The sequence below is a fragment of the Oreochromis niloticus genome, linkage group LG14, assembly GCF_001858045.2.
Source record: "Oreochromis niloticus isolate F11D_XX linkage group LG14, O_niloticus_UMD_NMBU, whole genome shotgun sequence".
Lineage (NCBI taxonomy): Eukaryota > Metazoa > Chordata > Actinopteri > Cichliformes > Cichlidae > Oreochromis > Oreochromis niloticus.
Genome location: NC_031979.2, coordinates 20,429,559 through 20,449,493, shown reverse-complemented (window position 1 = coordinate 20,449,493; position 19,935 = coordinate 20,429,559). Strand labels below are relative to the sequence as shown.

Genomic DNA, 19,935 nt, shown 5'->3' with positions numbered 1-19,935 from the left:
GTAGTTTCAGTGTAATTAAGGTAATATATAGTTAGCACATTGTAATTGCGTAAAGGCATTTTTGCAGCCATATAAAGGTTCGTCCTTTTCCACTGCTCGCTGTGTGCAAGTGTGTTACTTGTGCAAACCCTGTGTCCTGTGAGAGCTCCCTCATTAAACGGCTGTCAAACTTAAGTCTGCAGACCTGCCAGCCTTGCTGTCACACTGCAGGAAACACACACACAGACACACACATATATATCACAGATATAACAGATATATATGTGTATTTATATATATGTATGTATATATATATATGAGCATGCATCCAAGTCAGAGTCTTTGAGGAGTTTCTGTGTCATACACACTGTGTGTAAAAGCATAACACAGAACTGCACCTTTCCTGGTTGGGCTGTACAGAAACAGTACAACATTTTTCTGTTCAGCTTCTTGTTCTCCAACTGGTGGCATCCTTTGGCTCAATATCTTTCAGACTGGGTATTGTTTGATTTTTTTTTCTTTGTTTGTTTAATTATTGCCAGTTGCTTTCTGCTTAAAAACTAAACTAAAACAATTCACTTCAATTTATTTTTCAGCTCAGTTTTATTCATATAGCGCCAAATCACAACAACGGCTGCCTCAAGGCGCTTTATATTGTAAGGAAAAGACCTTACATTAATACAAAGAACAGAGAAAAACCCAACAATTATATGCACCCCTATGAGCAAGGCCTTTGGTGACAGTGGGAAGGAAAAAATTCCTTTTAACAGGAAGAATGTTTAATCAGTCAAACTAAGCTTAATTGTGAATAACAGCACTGAGGCTTCCACCAGTGAAGAGACAAGGATGTTGCTGACTGATATATGTCAGTGTGGGCTGTATACAAAAAGAGATTTAATATCTTACCAAATTTAAAAACAGCCACTGACAACCAAATGTTGCTTACAAGGCTGCGAGTGAATCGCTTTAGGTGCTGTTGGTCAATGAACGTCCCCTGGATAATCTTCCTGTCTGTCACTTAAGGTGACCAAAATTTATCAAATCAAGCAGAGATTTTATTTAATACAACATGAAAACACTGACTGAGCCCTTAATGTCATCAGGAAAGGGTTTGCAGAGGTCAGGCTTCAGTGTGTGGCCACATATATCGCCCCCTAGTGGCCAGAAAGTAGAATGTAGATTTAAAGGACTTGCGAGTAGTTCCATGTTTCAGAGCCAGAAGCTAGATCCATCTTTTTTATTGCCTCTCAATGCTGCAGAAGGGTTCGGGATAAACACAGGATAGTCCAGCATAACTGAATCTTGCTCAATGCAATGCTGTCCCTAAAGGACTATTTTGAAATATAAATATTTATATTTTTGAAAACACTCGACTTTTTTCCAGCCCTGCAGTGATGAGGTTTGCGGTTTGTATTTCACCGTCTAGCTGGTACCTAAAACAACATTTCATGTTTCCAGTCTCGAGCATCCACTAATATTCTCACTAGCTATTGAAAACTTTGTGGAATTAACAGTTGGTGATTCTTACAGATAGAGAGATATTTAACTTAGAATCGAAAAAGTAATTAAGTGCAATACTCAGTTCAGTTTAATACATAATGAATAAAGCACAAGCAGCTTGTACAGCTTCCTGTTGTAACAGACAATAAAGTTCGCGTCTTCTAAATAATAAATGAGATCCACAATACTCTGAATATATTTTTAGCCCGCTGAGACCAAACAATAACAAAGCTAAATGCTGATGTTGTTATTGAATTCCCTGAAACTGTACGTCTTGAGAAATGAACCAATAAAGGGGGAAACATCAAACAGATTGCCTTTGACAACAGAATCAAATTTCACACGGCTAAATTCAATGACACCATTTAATGAGTGCTGATTGTAACCCCTTTGCTATTCCTCACTCCCTGTTTATGTCTGTTACGTCTGTTTATGTTTTCCTCCTCCCCTGACCTATACACACTTTCCCCTGCCTCTGCCTCCTCTGTCACTCACTTCATTGCTCTCTTCCTCTGTCAGTCAGACTGTCAGTTTCTCCCCCCTTTCCCCCGTTCTCTCCCTTCTTCTGCCTCACATTTGCACACCGACTCCCTCCCCTCGCCCACCCTTCGTTCCCCCGATGCACGCCTGTCTTTCTTCACAGCAGTCACTGTGTTATTTAGTTCTATCAACAGTGAAGCTCCCAAATTATTAAAAGCAGAGCAGTTATATTAGGCTGTATTGTTTGCCCAGGAGTTTTTCACTCCCACACTGATAACGTCACAGCCATGAGCAGATGCTATAAAGATGCTTACGTCTAATTCTAATGTACAGCTCGTTTACAAGTATGGACAAGTTGTTTACATTTCTTGGAGTAATTCCTTGTCCCTTAGCTGAATGGATAAATGTTGGTGATGTATCAGTTAAATGGATGATAATTTGTTTCATCATTTCTACCTTTGAAAGATGACTGAAAAAATATAACTTAACATGCAAGTAAAGCCTGACAGCCTGACACAATTCAGTCTGTATCTCTTTCAGCAATCATCTCCATTCTTTTCAACTTAGCTCAAGTCTCTCTTTTACCAATGCACAATCACAACTGGTGTCTCTGGGGATGTGTCTGCATGCAGGTCTGTCACCTCGTATTCAGTCCAATTATAAAAATAGCAGGCTATAACTTGAAGTGGACATGATGTGGCTTTTCAGCATGTGGAAGTCCAAGTAGTCCCAGGACTCGATGGAACAGGATCCCCATATTTAACTGAATACTTAAGAGTTACAGTGACTTATTGTCAGCTTGTTTTCAGTGGCTTTGCCATAGAGGGAACAAAATATAAACGTAAGCATCTGTTAAGAGGTGTTAAGGTGAGCATAACATTCACCATACACTCACTGGCAGCTTCTTTAGGTACACCTTATAAGTGCAAATATCTAATCAGTCAATCACATGTCAGCAACTCAGTGCATGCAGGCATGTGATGTGGTCAAAATGACCCGCTGAAGTTCAAACTGAGCATCAGAATGAGGAAGAAAGGTGATTTTGAATGTGGCTCAGCTGTTGTGTTGAGTTTATATAGAATGGTTTGAGAGTGGTTTGAAAAAGAGAAAATATCCAGTGAGCGTCAGTTCTCTGGGTAAAAATGTGTGGACATGAGACTGGCTAGATTGTTTTGAGCTGATAGGCAGACAATAGTGACTCAAATAACCACTCACTACAACCAAACGATGCAGAAGAGCATCTCTGAATGCACAGCACATTGAACCTTAGAGCAGATGAGCTACAGCAGCACCCTCTCCTAACAGCTAAGAACACTAAACTAAGGCTACAATTCATACAGGTTCACTAAAAATTGGACAATAGCAGACTGGAAAAAGATTTCCTGGTCTGAATCCCAAATCACAACAGCACAGTCACCTCAAAGCCACTGCTGTTGTGATTTGGCAGCAGACAGTAGAATCAGAATTTCTTGCAAACAGCATGAAAGCATGGATCCAGACTGCTGGTGGTGTGGAGCATCCTCGACCTCAGTATTGTTGCTGACATGTCCGCCTCTTTCTGTCCACATTGTCGTATTTTCTGATCTCAAACAGCTTTCGCAGTGACAAGTCTAATAGAGCACCTTTGGGATGTGGTGGAATGGGACATTCCCATCATAGACGTGCATCCAACAAATCGTCAGCAAATTTGTGATGGCGTCATGTCAATGTGGACCAGAATTAGGACAGTTCAGAAGGAAAAATGGGCACCAAATCAGAACTAGCATAGTGTAGCAAACAAAGTGGGCATGAGTGTACATGTAGGTAGCAATCTGACTAGAAATAAGATCAATATAAGAAAATAACAAAGACAGGAGTGACTACTAGATTAAAAAATTAGATTCGTTAGTTGGGAAAGAATTGTCTGCTTAATTGTATACTCTAAGAGAAGAATGAAAAGTGCGACTTTAACCATTACAACAAATCTGCACAATTGCTGCTGTTGTCAGTTGGAGAGAATCAACAAGTCGTAAATAGTGAGACGTGCCAGTTTGGCTCAAAATGAACTCAGCGTAGATCAGGATTGACGGTGAGTTTGTGCCAGAGCTAAACTGAAAGTGGTGCAGCTGTTTGGTTTGAAGCTGTGCCCTGCAAAGACACATGTAGGAAAGATGTTTGGTTTTTTTGGTGGGGGGGGATTAATCGACCAGCAGAGTGACTGATACTAGCTGCTGGTTGCAGATAAGAAGTCTGGCAGGTGACTTTGATGTGGCTGACAGCTTTCTGTTAGTAATGTGGAGATTGATTTTCTTTGCTTTCGGTAGCCCTGTTTAAACTCTTGATTTTAAACACTTTTTCACACGATGAGCGCATCGACTGCTGCTGTTTAACAACCAATTAATCATGTTGCTGTGACCAAAGGGAAGTTTGTTTATGATATATAACGTCCTCTCCTGCCTTGCTGTAAGCTGCATTTAGTCTATAGTTAAACAGCCGTTTTCACTGCATTTATCTTATGAAAAGTTAAAAAATCACTGAGTGGATTTTCACTAGAAATTAATGGGTGTTAATGAAGTTATTCCAATAAATATAGTAAATTCATGAGAAATGATTAGGGTGTCTATTTGGGTATTTTCTTTTTGAGTCTTGCCTGCATGCTGTGGAATTTGATGATGATTCAAGACTCAGAGCCAAGTAGTTCCCTTGGGACGCCAGCGTTAATAGCAGTTGGGTCCAGTGGGCCAATTTGATGGAAAAGGACAAAGTATATGTATCCGTGTGTGTATGCATGCGACTGTGTGTGTGTGTGTGTCTTTGTAAGCAGCTTTCTAAACCTGCACTGCTTCAGATACGGCCTATCGAAGCGTGTCAGGTTCCCTTAGTCATCAGGGGCGGATAGCAACAGTCCTCAGTGCTGAAAAGGAAGGAAAGACTGGGCAGAGAAGGAGGACGTGGAAAAAGAATAAACAATCTGGAGTGGTAGAGAAAGAGCTATAAATGAGAAAGTTTTAGTAAAAACAACTGCGAAAATGCACCAGGACACACCTAAACAGGGCCACATTTCCCCCGGTGTGATGCTTGGCTATTAGTCTGATTTTAGCACTCTTAGATGGGAATGAATTGCATTCGGACAGAGGATGTCAGTAGGGGCCGAGCCTCCATCCATTCAGACATTCAGGGACTCCATTACACCCTGATGGGCAGGGATGGAAAACCAATCGTGGGTGTATGGGTGCAAGGGGGAAAAGCAATGTATCGGTGCTGGGAAACACACAGACAGGCAATCTGACATGATGAAGAGGCTCCCTTCCCTGCTCCTCCTTTCGGACCCAGCACGTCCTCCTGCGTCCCCTTCAAGCCCCACTGCGCTCTACTGCAGTGCCTTGCCAGCTGACCAACCCGACACCTACCACACTCATTCGCACTTTCCCGCTTTCCCTATTTCCTCCCAGGTCTCACTGTGAGCCCCGACAGCATGTATCCATTCACATTATCACATTGGGAACTGAAGCAGAGATGGATTTCATCGGAGGGAAATAGATGGGAGTCGTGTTTTTGAATAGAGGGAGAATGTAATTTATGATTTTTCTGAAGTTCAGCAGATTTGTTGGTAGCCCCGGTTCAGATTTGTTGCTGAACTCAGAGAACCCCGATGGCTCCAAGGTTAGCTGCGGTATACTTAACCTCCCTTCTGACAGCAGGGATGTGCTGTTGTTAGAACGGTGTTAGATAGACCTGTTAGTGTCAGGATGATAAATTCATTAGGAGTGGCTAAGGAATACTGCTATTTATACAGCTACAGCAAATCATTGCTATAAAAGCCTTGGACTCAATCTCATTGAGAAGTGTGAATCACAGTGAGTCTGGAATTGAAGAATTAGATATTTATTGATTTTTAATGATGCTTGGCTGGCTTTCTTGTACTCGTACCTTTAGTCCAATTCCTTTTTTGGAGGACTGGTATAATAAAGCATGCACTTTAATGTCAAGATGCAATACTCAATGTAGTAATTTAACTCTATTAGGTTTTATTGAATGCGTATGGCCATTTTTAAAAGCACACAGTGTGTTTTTAAGTTTTTAAAATGATATATTTATTGATTTTTGCAGTTTGCTCTATATTTATACAGTGTTTGTGGCTGCTTGTGATAACAGTTATTCTACAGTTCCTAAAATTTATAGCTAAGTAGAGTATTTCTAAGTGGTCAGGGTAATCATTTAACCTCTGCTAAAGATTTTGTGTTCAGTCAGAACAGCTACAGTAAAAAATAAAATCCACCTGCAGCCAACTCCTGCAGTAATCTGAGACCTCCCCGTCACTCCATATGTATAAATGGAAAGCTTGAAGCGGAGAGAGCAGCAGCAGCAAGACCCCAACAGAGAGCAACGCAGTCGTGATATTTATTAGGTCTTCCACAGCATGAAAGAAGGAGCTGGGGTGGAAGTGGGCTGCAAAGCAGTTTGCACATTCCCAGCAGCCGTGGGAAGGTTAAAGCAGCTTAAACAGCATGCCCAATATGAGATTTGTCGTTTGGATATGTAGAAGGCCATCAGCGGAGCCATCTGTTGATGTGGGCTGGCAGTAAGATCACTAATGCTTTGAATTTGATATGTTTAAAGCAGGTAAGAAACAAGTGGGGTGATGCATTAGAGAACTGACAGAGCACCATGGTTTTGTTGATGTTACTTGGGTTCATGTTCCATAATCCAACTAGAAAGGTGCTCTGAGAGTTCTGACCTCTGTCAAGACCGATACTCTACAGTGATGTGAAAACTACATAAATATCTGGATATTTTTCTCGATCAGTTCAGATCTGCACCAAAATTTCATGGGATTATCCTTTGGCCACGCTTCACTTGGCTCTGTATTCCTGCTGGAAGACAGAGCAACAAATGGCAAAAAAACCAAAAAATTTAACAAGCTTCTGCCTTCTCGGTAAACTTAATTATTTTTTTCATTCAGAATTTGTGGTCTGTGGTCTACAACTTCTTCACAAATTAAAGTTCAGAGTCTGTACTTTAATCTGATTGTCAATGTTGTCTTTTGCCACCCTCGCCTGTGAAAGCTGTGGCCACACGGTGCCAGTTCTCAAACCGCAGAAAATCTTTTCATTACTGGAGATGGGGTAACAAAGAAAATAAATAAATAAGCGCTGAAATATATAATATATGCATCTGTGTGCATGCGTGTGGTTTATGGATGTTTTACTTAAATGTGCGCAGCTGAGCGGCCCCACTGTGAGCCAGGTAAACAAATGTTTCATAACTGGTGATGAGGCGGTGCCACGCTGAAGATTTCTCTAACGAGGGCTTGTTTGCGTGGGTGGAACAAAAACACGTTTTTAGATCCAGACTAGTACATTACACGAGCCTCAGTGCCTCGCTCACTGAAAAATATGTGTTTTCTGAATATGCCCATTACCACAGACCCTCGGGCTATCCTTGCCTGTAGTTCATCATAACAGATTTAACAGATTTAATCTGAGCTATTCTTTCCTTTGACTGTCTGCTGGCAACTTGCTATTTTATCCTGCAGTTCGCATCCACATTCTCTTGATTTTAATCTCTTTTTTTTTCACGCTTCTCCTGTTTGTAGACGTCTGCTGCATTTTAAACATCACCTCAAAAGCCAAAACCCCTACATCTCAGTAGCAAATAATTAAAGTGGAACGCATAGTCTGACATCAGTGTCTCTGTGCAGGTGCCCTATGTCAAGGTGGCTCCAGAGGACATTTTGAAGGTTCATTTCCCCCGCTTCACCACTTTGGACCTGAGACCAACAAACACCGACATCAGCCTGGCCGTGGCCGGCCTTCTCACCTTCTTTAACAGCACCACCGCCTGCCTCATCTGTGCCCAGGCCGACTGTGAGTACAGCATTCGCACACTCGTGACAAAATACACAATCGCACATACCTGTGGAGAAGACTCGCAAACTGTCTCCCCTGCATCTGCCATCAAAGTGCAAACATTTTTGTTTAACGTCTGCTACCCTTTAACACGTGTTAGCGCGCACAGGCGTCTCGCACACGCGCCGACTGTGTTCTGACAACAGATGCAGCTCTTACCAACATCTCACCCTGCGACACGTTTCCTTCTAAAGCAGCTGCTGCACTCCACAGCTACAACTCCCTCACAGCAGCACGCCTGCGTCCCCAAAAATAAATTGCGTTTACCGCAGAGTCGTCTCCCTTTTCAACATCGTTCTCATTAATTAAATTAACAAAATAATGATTTAGCGCATTATGTTGTATGTGATGGATAAACTGTCTTCAGCCTTCAGTCTCGCTGCGTTTTCTGTAAGAGTGTGTGTGCACTCTTAAAACACTTTGCACTAAACAAAAGATCACGTTGAGAGAAACAAAAGGAAAGTGAGGGTAGAGGTTGCAGCTCTAATAACCAGTGATTTGACCGCCCCTGTCAGTGAGACGTGTTAGGTTCTGAAGATACTTAACTGAATGACCTTAAAAATGATTGAAAATCTCTTTGAGAGAAGTTATTTTTGTAAATAGAGAGGAAGATTAAATCATGGCTTGTTCCCACCCTCTTCTAGTACAGCATGCAGTAATTACAACTCCCAAGACAAAGGCACCGTGACCCCCTGAGTGGCACCAGCTAACCTTTTTTCTAATCAGCACAAGCCTTTGAAGACAGGAAATAGGCTGCAGATATCAACCATGTGTCAGACAGAGTAGAGATGACAATGAGCCACAGTGAGCTGCCTACCCCGCCTATCTCAATTCTCAGTTCTTCTGGCTTTCAACTTCTCTCTTTGGTTGTCTTTGGCTCTATACTTTGGAGTCTCCTTTCATTCATAACCTCTAAGGTGAGTTTTTTCCCTCTTAGATGTGTGCTAGGCGTGTTACATCAAAACATGCTACTTTTGGGGGGGGGGTTCACTTTTTCATGCAAATTCGGGGACAATAAATGAATCAGAGAAAAAAATAGTTTTTTTAAGTTATTTTAAACAGTTAAACAGTTTCCAAGATGAAAAATGTTACAAATTACCATATAATTACCTACCTTACCATATAAATAAATATTAAGGGGTCAAAATGTAGCATTAGTTGGTTTTTTTTGGTTTTTTTCCTACATGTTTCCTGTACCTGTGAGTAATTTTTCCAGTTCAGGGATCAAATCCTGTTTCTGTGACATTTATTCCACAGTGAGTCGTATTAATGCCGCTCTGGTGCGAACCATGATAACAAGTGAACCTTTTAGGCACTCTATCCCTCTAATATCGGCGGGTTTGGGGAAAATAAACTAATTTTAACATTGCGCTTCTTATTCCCTTTGGCCGTGTGAGTGGGTGCGGGGGTTGGTGGGGAGGTTCTTATTCTGTGTCAGTGAGCTAAGAGATGACTGCAAAGGAAATTAAATGAGAAGAAGGAGAATGAGGGGAGATGAGAGGTAGATAGAAGAGACCAAGGGGAGTCTGAAATGAGAGAGGAGGAGGAGAGCGGAGTGTGCTTCTTGGATGATATGAGAGAGTGTGGAGAGGGAAAGCGAGGAGGTAACCACACTGGAATTATACATTAGCAACAGGCAGGAGACGGTCCAGGACATGACGCGGCTGTATTGATTGCACTCTCTCATGTGACCCTCATTCATTCAACAGAAAATGCAGGAAATGGCACTATGCCTGGATTTGTGTGTGTGTTGGTCGAGGATTGTGTTCAGCAGCACCATCAGCTAAAACTCATTCGAGTTTGGCTCCTACTGCACCAGCTCCACCCTTCTTTGTCAGCTTACGCAGTCATTTGGTCGGTTGGCAGCCTGCTGTCAGTTACTCGTTCACATGTGCCAGCCTCATTAATCACCCAAGCCAGTGACAGCCTAATAGAGCGTGGCCAATCCATGAATATTTTCCAGCAATGGCTGAGGAGGCAGCAGTGGAGGTGAAGCTGTGCCCAAAGGCATGGCGCACACCAGCACGAACATTAATCTAGCTAGCCCTCGCTAACAGTGGCAGTGGTGCTGTGAGACTGTAATACGCAAAGTGTTGCTGAGTCTTTAGACCTGCCAGGAGGCCCCACAGGTTGTTCATTTCTTGTAGTTTTGGCTTTAAGAGGAAGAATAACACATGAAAAACTGCATGCACAGAGTTCGCCGGTATGCAGCACTGCTCTTTCATTTGTGCAGTGATTGGTTCAGCTCTCAGTAAGCTGAAAATGGAACATCAAATAAACTCTGAAACGTCTCTGTAGCTGCAGTGCAGGTACAGAAATTTTAGGTTCAGTCGTATAGTTGTCCACTAATGCTTGCAAAAGCTTGTTTTCCTTCTTTGATAGGCTCAGCTGGAGACTAAGGTTTGCCACTTTAGGTCACTGTTCCTATAACCAGAAACAGCACATCTTAAGTTTGTTGGTCTTCTTCTCATTTCCATTATAATATGTTCATTTGTTCAGTGTGCCTTAGGCTTATTATTCTTTCTCTGCTAATAATTGTATGCTGATGCCATCTTATGAATTGCAATTTTCCATTTCTTCCAGGTTCCAGGGATGACTACTATCTCTCTCCATGTTTCACACGCAATGGCATTACTATTACTAACCTGTAATCAGCGTTAGTCGGGTGGAAGAGATATCTAAATGACCTGTCAACAGGAATGTGTATGAAGGTGTGAGAGTGATGGGAACGCAGTAATGCAGAGGAGGGTCTTGGGGAGGAAAGGCTCTCTGATGACTTTGATCATAGTAATTATGTCGTGGCTACTTATGTTTCTGATGCAAAAGGCAGCAATATCAGTAGAGAGCGTAAAGGTGGTGGTGCAAGTTGTCATGGTTTCTTTTGTTGCACTTTGTAATTGAAAAATCGTCTCATTGAATAGATGAAGGCAGTAGGATTTAAAGTGTCTTGGTGCTTTATGAAATAATGTTGACTCAGAATAATGAGATTTTAGATTTGTGGAGAGTGAGTTTGTATGAGCAGGTGTAAATGTGCAGAATTTATCTTTACTAAAGAAAAGTGCAAAGTTGGTCTGTCTGTCTAATTAAAAAATGGACAAAAAGGCTATTAAGCAGATTTCTCACTCGGGGCTCTGTGATTGGTCTGTTCAAAGCAGTGGATGACAGAAGCTGTCTCACACTCCTTGTCCAGCACTCCCACTTCAAATCAGTGGTATTTTTTAACTGATTTTTATTTTTTTCATTTTTGCTTGAGGCTTTACGTTATTTTTAGTCATCAAAATTTGTGCTAATGAACTGCAGCCTTGGGAGTTTTTAGACATTTCAAATTAGGAGAGGAGATGTTTGTAAAAAAAACAATATAAATAGCTGAATCAATCAATTAGGACTGTATGCTACATAGTTCAACGTCTGTGAATTACCCATCTGAGTCCATGCATGAATATCACAGGTAACTGTCCAGAGAGCTCAGAGGGAGTAAGCCAGAATCATGTTTTTCCTCCTGCACGCTCTACCTGGACACAGATTATCCAAAACCAAGATGGTTTTTGCCTAATATACCACCACAGTGGATTTTACATCAAATAATCGAGATGTGGCTGAAGGGCAGACTTTCAGGTTTAATTCAAGAGGTTTAACAAAAGTACTGCATTAACTATTCATGACTTACAGCTATTTTTACACATAGTCCTCATTTTCACAAGTTGAAAAGTAAATTGACATCTGAAAAACAATTTTATCACAAACTAACCTCAAAAAGCATCTGGAATTGATTCAAAATGTTAAATTTTCAGGTTGGTCGTCGATCAGTGGATCTGTCAATATGACATTTAAAAAAGATGTTAGTGCAAGAAAATCAGGCAATTATTGGGTTGAAAAAAATATTTAAAAATAAACTTAACAGAGAAAACTTTAAGCTCAGCCAAATTAATAATCATATACATTTTTAACAAGAATTAATTCACTGACCAGCTCAGCAACACCAAAAGGCCTGAAAGACCACAGAAGACAGCTGAAGTGAATGATGACAGAATTATTTCCATGATTAAGGAACAATCTTTTATAACATCCACCCAAGCGGGTAGGCATGTCATTATCAAGGTCTACAATCAATAGTTGTGTATATGAATGGAAACAGAGGATTTACAACAAATTTAAACCACTGGTTACACTCAAGAACAAAAAGGCCAGATTAGACTTTGCCGGAAAAATTGTTTAGACAAATGAAACCCAAGACGAAGTAGAACGATGGGAAAGGAATAGTGTGGAGAAGGAGAGAATCAGTTCAAATCATATCACATCATCTGTCAAACATGTTGTAGATATTATTATGGCATGGGCATGTGGCAAAACTAGAAAGAACTTCACAGTGAAAATTGATAATGACCCAGAGCATTTTGTGATGTCCATGGGTTCTAGACTCAAGGAAGCCACTGAAAAAAACCTATCCATATATTAAAACTAATTTTAGTTTTTCTTACATTTTTAAAATGTTGGACTATGTATAAAAACAAAAATGGCAAAAAGTTGTTGCATACAGAGGCAAAAAAATCATATTCAGAAGTCACCCAAAATATTGATCCAAGGGGAAACCACTTAAATGGAGAGTCATCTACATTCCTCACTCCAAGGATACTGTGTGGGAATATCTCTTTGCAAACAGGGTGAAGGTTTCAGGCACAACTTCACCTGCTTCCAGGGTGCATGGAGAAGAACCAGGGTCTAAAGAGGTCGAAGCTCCAGCAACACTTTATCAGGGTCACAGGCCAAAACCCACTGGTCAATAATAAAGCTGCTCTTCATACCACAAGTGTTACTGGAGCTTTGACCTCCTTAGTATCTCTTAGCTAATCAGAAGCTAGAGTCCAAAAATGCTACAGTCACAGAATAAGACTTTAAACCACTGATTAGTTCATTAATCCATTCATCTGTCTTCAACATTTTCATGGATTTCTTTTCTTTTTTGTTTTTTTTACAAAGAAATACAAATATTTTTCATGATTTTTTTCTATTAATGAAACACTGTCACACAGTAACATAACATTCATACTGAGAAACTAACAAATTAACCTTTCTGCAGATTTGCAGCGTCCCCCATTTCATATTAGCAATCTCTTTCAATGCAGTTTGCAGAGAGAACAATGGATTAACATCTGTACAAATGGCTCTGCTTTCCTGGTTATTTGTTTTAATGAAAAAGAGAATGTGCTCCGACCCACAGTATGCAGTGTTTTAACACGTCACCTTGTCCGTGACACCTTAAATTGATGGTCCCAGTGATGGCAAAGTCATAAAACTAGGTCTTACTTGTTGCTCAAGGCTAAATGAGTCAATCTAATGTACAGCTGTCATAAAAGTTTTTGAGTCTATGTTAAAAAACTTTATCTGAGACATTGAAATTTTCATTATGTATTATTCTGTTATATTTTATTGTTTTATATTGCATGGGAGTTAGAGAGAGAGAGAGAGCGCTCTTGGAGTCATCCTGTGCCGACAATATCTGGAAGGTAAATGAGTGATTGCTATAGCTGAATGTCAGCCCTCACCTTTATCTGTGTCTGAGTGAGAGTCACAGCCACGTGTCCTCCATGCCAATGAGGAAGTTTGGTCTCACTAACACACAAACAGAAGTGTGCACTTGTAAACTTTTCAGGATGTAATGCCTTCTCTTGATTCAAACCCTGCTTATCTGAGCCAAGGACAAGCCTTCTCTTTATCCGGATGTTAGAATTCTTAAACAGTAGCTTTAAGACTTGGTTTGATGGGCTTGGTTGTGTGTGCTGTGTCTGGCCTGTAAATACACTGTTTTTCACTGAGACATTCATAGTGCCACTTCTACCTTGGCCCTTTTGAGAACCAGCCTTTTTTTTTTGACAGGTTTGAGAGCTGAGGGTTCATTATGTAGCAGTAATTGGGGTTATTTCATAGGTTAAAAAAAACTGTGGGCTGCATCTGCAAATCATCTGTTAATGTCTTGCAATTTCCACTCCTTTAATAATAGTAGTAGAAATAATAATAATAATTATTATTATTATTATAATTATAATATCCTTTATTTCTATGCCATCTTTCTAAACCAGAGTAACAAGCTGCTGAGAAGAGAAGAAATGATGTCAATAGACAAAGCATTAAGAATACATTGTAAAATGTTTGTACATGTAGTTTTAAATGGGAAGAGAGAGTTTGTTCCACAGCATTGGGGTCCAAAACAGTGAAAGCACATCCCTCTTTCTTCTAAGCCAAGACTGTGGAACAGCAAGTGATCCGAGGGATCTGTGAGTGGAATAAGATGTCAAGAGTTCTGAGATATAAAGTGGAGCCATGCAGTGTAGTGATTTAAGAGTTGTCAATAAAACCTTAAATTGGGTTGTTTAGTGAATGTGTCCCCTGTGCAGACTGCCGATCAGTAGCCTTGCTAATGTAGGCTACTGAATCATCATTTAGGTGTGCAATAAGTTGAAATAATCTAATCATGTGGAAGTGAGTGCTAATAAGGTGTTCTGTTATGTTATTGAGGAGTATGCATCTGACCATGGCAGTGTTTCTAAACTGTCCAGTCTGTGATTTCCCAAACTAAACTATGAAACTAGCAGCCATCGGTATAAACGTGACGGGAGAAGGAGCAGCAGATGTAAACTAACGAGAATAGGTCAAAGGACTGCATAGATCAGGCCTAGCATTATGACCACTGACAGGTGAAGTGAATAACAGTCATTATCTCTTCATCATGGCACCTGTTAGTGGGTGGGATACATCAGGAAGCAAGTTAACATTTCATCCTCAAAGTTGATGTGTTAGAAGTAGGAAAAAAGGGTGACAAGTGCTACAGTTTCAAAACTGCAGCTCTTGTGGGTGTTTCTGGTCTCTAATGGTCAGTATCTATCAAAACTGGTCCAAGGTATGAACAGTGGTGAACTAGCGACAGGTTCATGGACGGCCAAGGATCATTAACGTATGTGGGGGGTGACCGTGTGGTTCGATTCAACATACGAGCTAATGTAGCCCAAATTGACAAAAAGGCTAATCTTAATTCTGATGAAAAGGTGTCAGACTACACAGTGCATCAAAGTTTGGGGCTGCATAGCCGCAGACAAGTCAGGGTGCCCGTGTTGACCCCTTTCCACTGCCGAACATGCTAACAATGGGCACGTGAGCATCAGGACTGGACCACAGAGCGATGGAAGAAGCTGGTCTTCCCTGGTGAATCACGTTTTTACACACTGGTTTTCCTTGGGAACACCTGTCACAGGGATGGACTATGAAAAGAAGGCAAGTAGACGTAACTTTAGCAAGCAAGCTAAATAATCTGTTGCTAACATTTTGGTGCCAGATGTGACAGTATTTAGGGTGCAGTGATTATTTCATGTTGTTCCAGTGTCAGGTTTCTTTGATGAGAATTTATATTTTACTGGAAATCCATAAAATAGTTTCTAGATTGGACACCAACCCTTAGCAAACCTGTGGCTGCAAGCAAAAGTTTAAACTCAAGAGTGTTAAGTCTTTGAGATTTGATTGCAGGTAATTGGACAACATTTTGGAAAAGTTACAGTGTCTGTTAGATTCAGAATAAAAGGCATTTTGTGGTTGAGCATTTGAACACTTTTAATACGAGGAAGCAGCAATGGGAAAGATTCTTCCATTAGAATGTTGAGGTGAATTTGAGGCCATTATAAGCAGTAACAATGTATAAACTCACATTTTGTTTCCTCAAAGAAAAACCGTCTGTGTTACTCGTAACAGAAAGTGACATGAGACACGAGTCCCTGCTTAAAAGAAACTGTATTAGGATTTATGAAGTGTATAACCAATTCTGTGGGTTCAAACTGTTGTGAGTAAGAGAAGATCAGTCAAAAAAAAAAACTAAGTGCACACACCGAGTCTTCAGGAAGAGGAGAGGATACTTTACAGAATCTACAAACACACACGTACAGTCTCACAGAACTTGTTTTTTCTGTATAGGGATCTATCCAAGTCTAACTACACAGGAGCAAAATTTTCATTCAGCTGCATGTTTTTCATTTGATTGAAACTGGTTCACCAGAACAAACACTGAGGGAGCAACGTGGTTGCTGTAAAGCAGCCAAGTAAAAAGAAAAATACTCTGATTCCCTTCAAATCTTCTTCAGCCAAAACACTAAGGAGAACAGTCTCCTGTGTGTCACTGTATTTGTGTTTAGCAAGCAACGTCTAGTTCACTGTAGCGTCTAATGTCATGAACTCATCATGAAATCATACTGAAAGCCTTGCGAGATACGTGAGAGGCTGCAGGAGGGAGACAAAGAGTGCACTTAAGCTAAACCTGCTTTCAAACTCATCAAAGATATTCTGCATGGTACCACACAGGAAGCTGATCTGGCTTGCAGCAGCCGGGAGTGGTGTCTTACGAGTGCACACATGCGGGTCACCAGGTGCAGGAAGGCAAGCACGCTGGCTGATATACTGCCATAAAAACAGGTGGACGTCGAAAGCTCAGAGCATGATAACGATGTCTGGAGCAGTTCTGCAGCTTGTGTTAATGTGCAGAATGTGCAGGAGAAGCTGGAGGAATGAGCTTGATAACTTAAAATTGCAGCACCAAAGCTGTCTAAATGTGACAGGAACTGCTTGGCTGTCGCCTTGGAAATAAATCATATTAAATATCTGCTAAAAGTCTGGATTGTGAATTTACTATTACTCTATACTTTACACTGCAGGTGGAGGCTGTGCTAATGCATGTCATTTCCAACAAAGTGATATGCTTCTTTTCAGACTCTTCTCATGACATGTTACACAAATATGATGAGATCTACCAACATATGAATGGAGCACCAGTGTAACTTTCATGTCAGTGTCTTTGGTTTTCTTGTGTGCACAGACTGTGTGGTCGCCCATAGCAGGTGCAGCAGAGCAACATAGAAAAGGACTTGGTGAAATCAAGTATAAATCAGAGAGTGTGTCATTAATAAATGTTTTCTTAGCCAGTAATGTGGCTGATGTCATTGCAATTAAACAGCTGTGTCAGTCACTGGAAAACCTTAAAGTCTGCATTCAGAGTTAGACGGTGTGTGTGTTTGTTTTAACGACTGAAAATGTGACAATCAAAAATGATAAAGCCATTAATCTACCAGCATTGCTCCAATACTATGTCAGTTTTAAGTTTACTATATAAGACACACTGACATTATATCACAACAGGTAGCCTTTGCATGGGTTTTTTTTTTTTTTAAGTGTGATTTTTATAGCAGCCTGGCATCATTTTCAGGTGATTTAATGAAGGTCTATGCAACGGATGGCTGTGTGTAATGCTGCTGAAATCTGGTGTGGCGCTAGGCAAAATTTAGATGCGGTAGATTTATGTACGTCCTGCTGGCGTGACATTGCTGCAGAGATTCAATAAACTGAAGGATAAGCTTGCTTTGCTGTACAAAGCATCTGTGGAGTTTTAGAATCACTCATATTAATATAGATGTGGACAGATTTATTGACAATGACGCTTCAACTGCAGTACACATTAATTTTTTATGTCAAATTAAAGGGATACACTGGCAGGGGAATGAATAGTTAAAATATCTTCTTTGTATTTCGGGCACAGTTTTGTTGCTCGTCCAAGTTTTCATCTTATCTTTGTTCATCAACCTCTGAAGTACCAGCGGTGTGGCGTTGCTCAAAAAAGCAGATATGATTTTTTTTTTTTCACAAGTCCCAATACACATTGTTCATCAAAATTTCTGCAACTCACTTTGCTTTGCTGCTTCATCCACCTGTGAATCTTCCACCTGTTTGTGTCTCTCTTCACACCTGTGCACTCTGTGCCTGCTACCAAAATACCACACAGATGGTTTAAGTAAACATCAGTGTCACGAAAATACCAAACTGTGCCACCACAAAACAAGCCCTTCGGATTTACTGAGGCTGTATTTATCCTCATCTTACTGCACCTCCAAGTTTCCCAAGACAACTATATGGAAAATTAGCCCATATCCTCTCTGGGTCTGCTAATATATGGATGCAAAGTGACTCGTAAAATGCTGCCGGGAGTGTTATGATTAAGTCGGCTATGCTTTAATTAGGGCAAATCCCACTCAACCAACTGGAGTCAAATGGTCTATTACCATGGGGTAGAGTATGAGAGAAGTTCATTGCTTTCAGTTTGATAGCTACCTGATAGCTGCCATTAAAGATGGTGGGTGTACTTGATATGAAAAAAAATAATACTTGTTTGAGTAAAGTCATGTGAAAAAGAACATTTTCACAGGATTCTACAGGGTCCTTGGAAGAATTAAGTACAAACTTCCAGGAATTAAGGAGGTAAGTAGCAGCCGTGGGCTGCCATTCAAATGCAATTGATTAATTGATTATCAGCCAGTGTGAGCACCTCAATAAAAGCTGAAGTTTTGGAAGTTTGTTGGTCTGGAGAATTCAGGTCTGTGGGTAACTACAATGCAACAATCTTCGCAATGCCAGACCATGAAATGCTCCGAAAAACCGCCAAAAATCCAAGAGCTACATCTCAGACTCTGCAGGCCTCGATTGGCATATTAAATATTAAAATTCATATAGTGCAATTAGAAAAAGAACAAGTATGACTTGTTTAGAAGACAGGGCATCTTCTGTCTTAAAAGCTGCAACGAAAAGTTGCTTCTGGTCAAATCCCAAGACTTCTCGAATAATGTCTATTTGACAGACGAGACCAAAGGGGTCCTAATGCACATCGGCAACCAAGTGGCGAGCACAGTAGCAGAGGGGTGACGACTTGGACTTGTTTTGCAGCCACAGTACAAATCCCGTTCAGTCTTCCCGTTACTTTGATTCACCTAACCTAACATTAGCAATCAGGATAATCCCTTGCACGGAGCTGATTATCAGCTTGCTAAGTTAAACCCATGGTTTCCACAAGGTTTGCACATTCACGTGAAAAAGGTGGTGATGGCAGCTTTTCATCAATGGCAATTATGGATCAGTGTAGACTGGCATTAGAGCGGCATATTTTAAAGAAACATGAAACTATAGCATTAGGGAAAAAATGAATAGGTTAAAGACATAACACAGACTGAAAATAACATAGCTGCTTCAAACAAATCAGCGGTGCGTGTGTGAGAAGAAAAAGGACTGTTCAGTAATTTAGTATTAAAAGTTTTGTGTGAATGTTTTCAATCAATGAGACTGGAAAAGAGCTGCTACATTAATATCAACTGTGTAAGTTAAGAGGCTTATCAATATCACAACTCTATCATTAAGAAATATATATACATATACTGAAAATGAGTATTTAATTAATGTTAGACAGTTTAAGTTTTTGTTGTTACTTAGTAACCTTGGTTGTGTTTAATCCAGTTAAGAATAAACATAAAAGCAGATTTCAATTGGAGCCTGAGTCTACATGTAGATTTGAGATAAAGCACAAACAGAGGTGCTAATGTAGGATAATATAGTATTGCTTATTTTATAAGAATACAATTTTTAAGTATAAAATAGCAAGATTTCAGATTGAAAGACCTTCCTACCATCCATGGAAACGCCCGGGAATGGTAATGCTTTTCTGGAGAACTGGTGGCTCAGTAGATGGTGATTTCATACCTGATGATCCCTGATCTGGAACCTGATTAGGGATCTGCTGTTGAGCAGGTTATGTTACCAGCATAACTTACCATGATGACAGTTTTGTCTTTGTAGTACAGAAAACCCAGGGTCAGCCTGACGTTACCTGGATATGAGAAAATCCTGCTTCATAGTACAGGTCTCTGGGCAGCTTGCAGTCATGCATCCAACAGCTAAAGCTTGGCCCAAACTGGGTCATGCAGGAGAATGATTTTGAGCACAGCAGCAAATCTACAACAGAATGGGTGAAAAGGAAAAGAATCAAGGTGTTACAGTGACCCAGTCAAAGTCCAAACCTCAGCCCCACTGACATGCTGTGGCAGGCTTGCATAAAGACTAACCTCGTTTAAGGAAGAAATTCTCCACAACCATGAGCGAGACTGATAAAGTCACACAGAAAGTGTCTACTTCAAATTATTGATGGTAAAGGTGGTTCTACAAACTACTGAATCAGGGAGTGTACTCGAGTTTTTCACAGGTCTGCAGAGTCCTGTGAAAACTTTCTTTTTCACAC

At 40.5% G+C, this 19,935-nt stretch overlaps 1 protein-coding gene across 5 annotated transcripts in view; it reads left to right on the top strand.

The window, feature by feature from the left end:
• Positions 1 to 19,935, top strand: part of grik4 (glutamate receptor, ionotropic, kainate 4) — a 338,006-nt gene that overhangs the window by 223,021 nt on the left and 95,050 nt on the right. For all 5 annotated transcript variants that reach the window (XM_019367470.2, XM_019367468.2, XM_025898164.1 and 2 more), the window contains one exon: positions 7,640 to 7,805. In XM_019367470.2, coding sequence (XP_019223015.1) covers positions 7,640 to 7,805 — 166 coding nt within the window. The remainder of the gene's footprint in view (positions 1 to 7,639; positions 7,806 to 19,935) is intronic.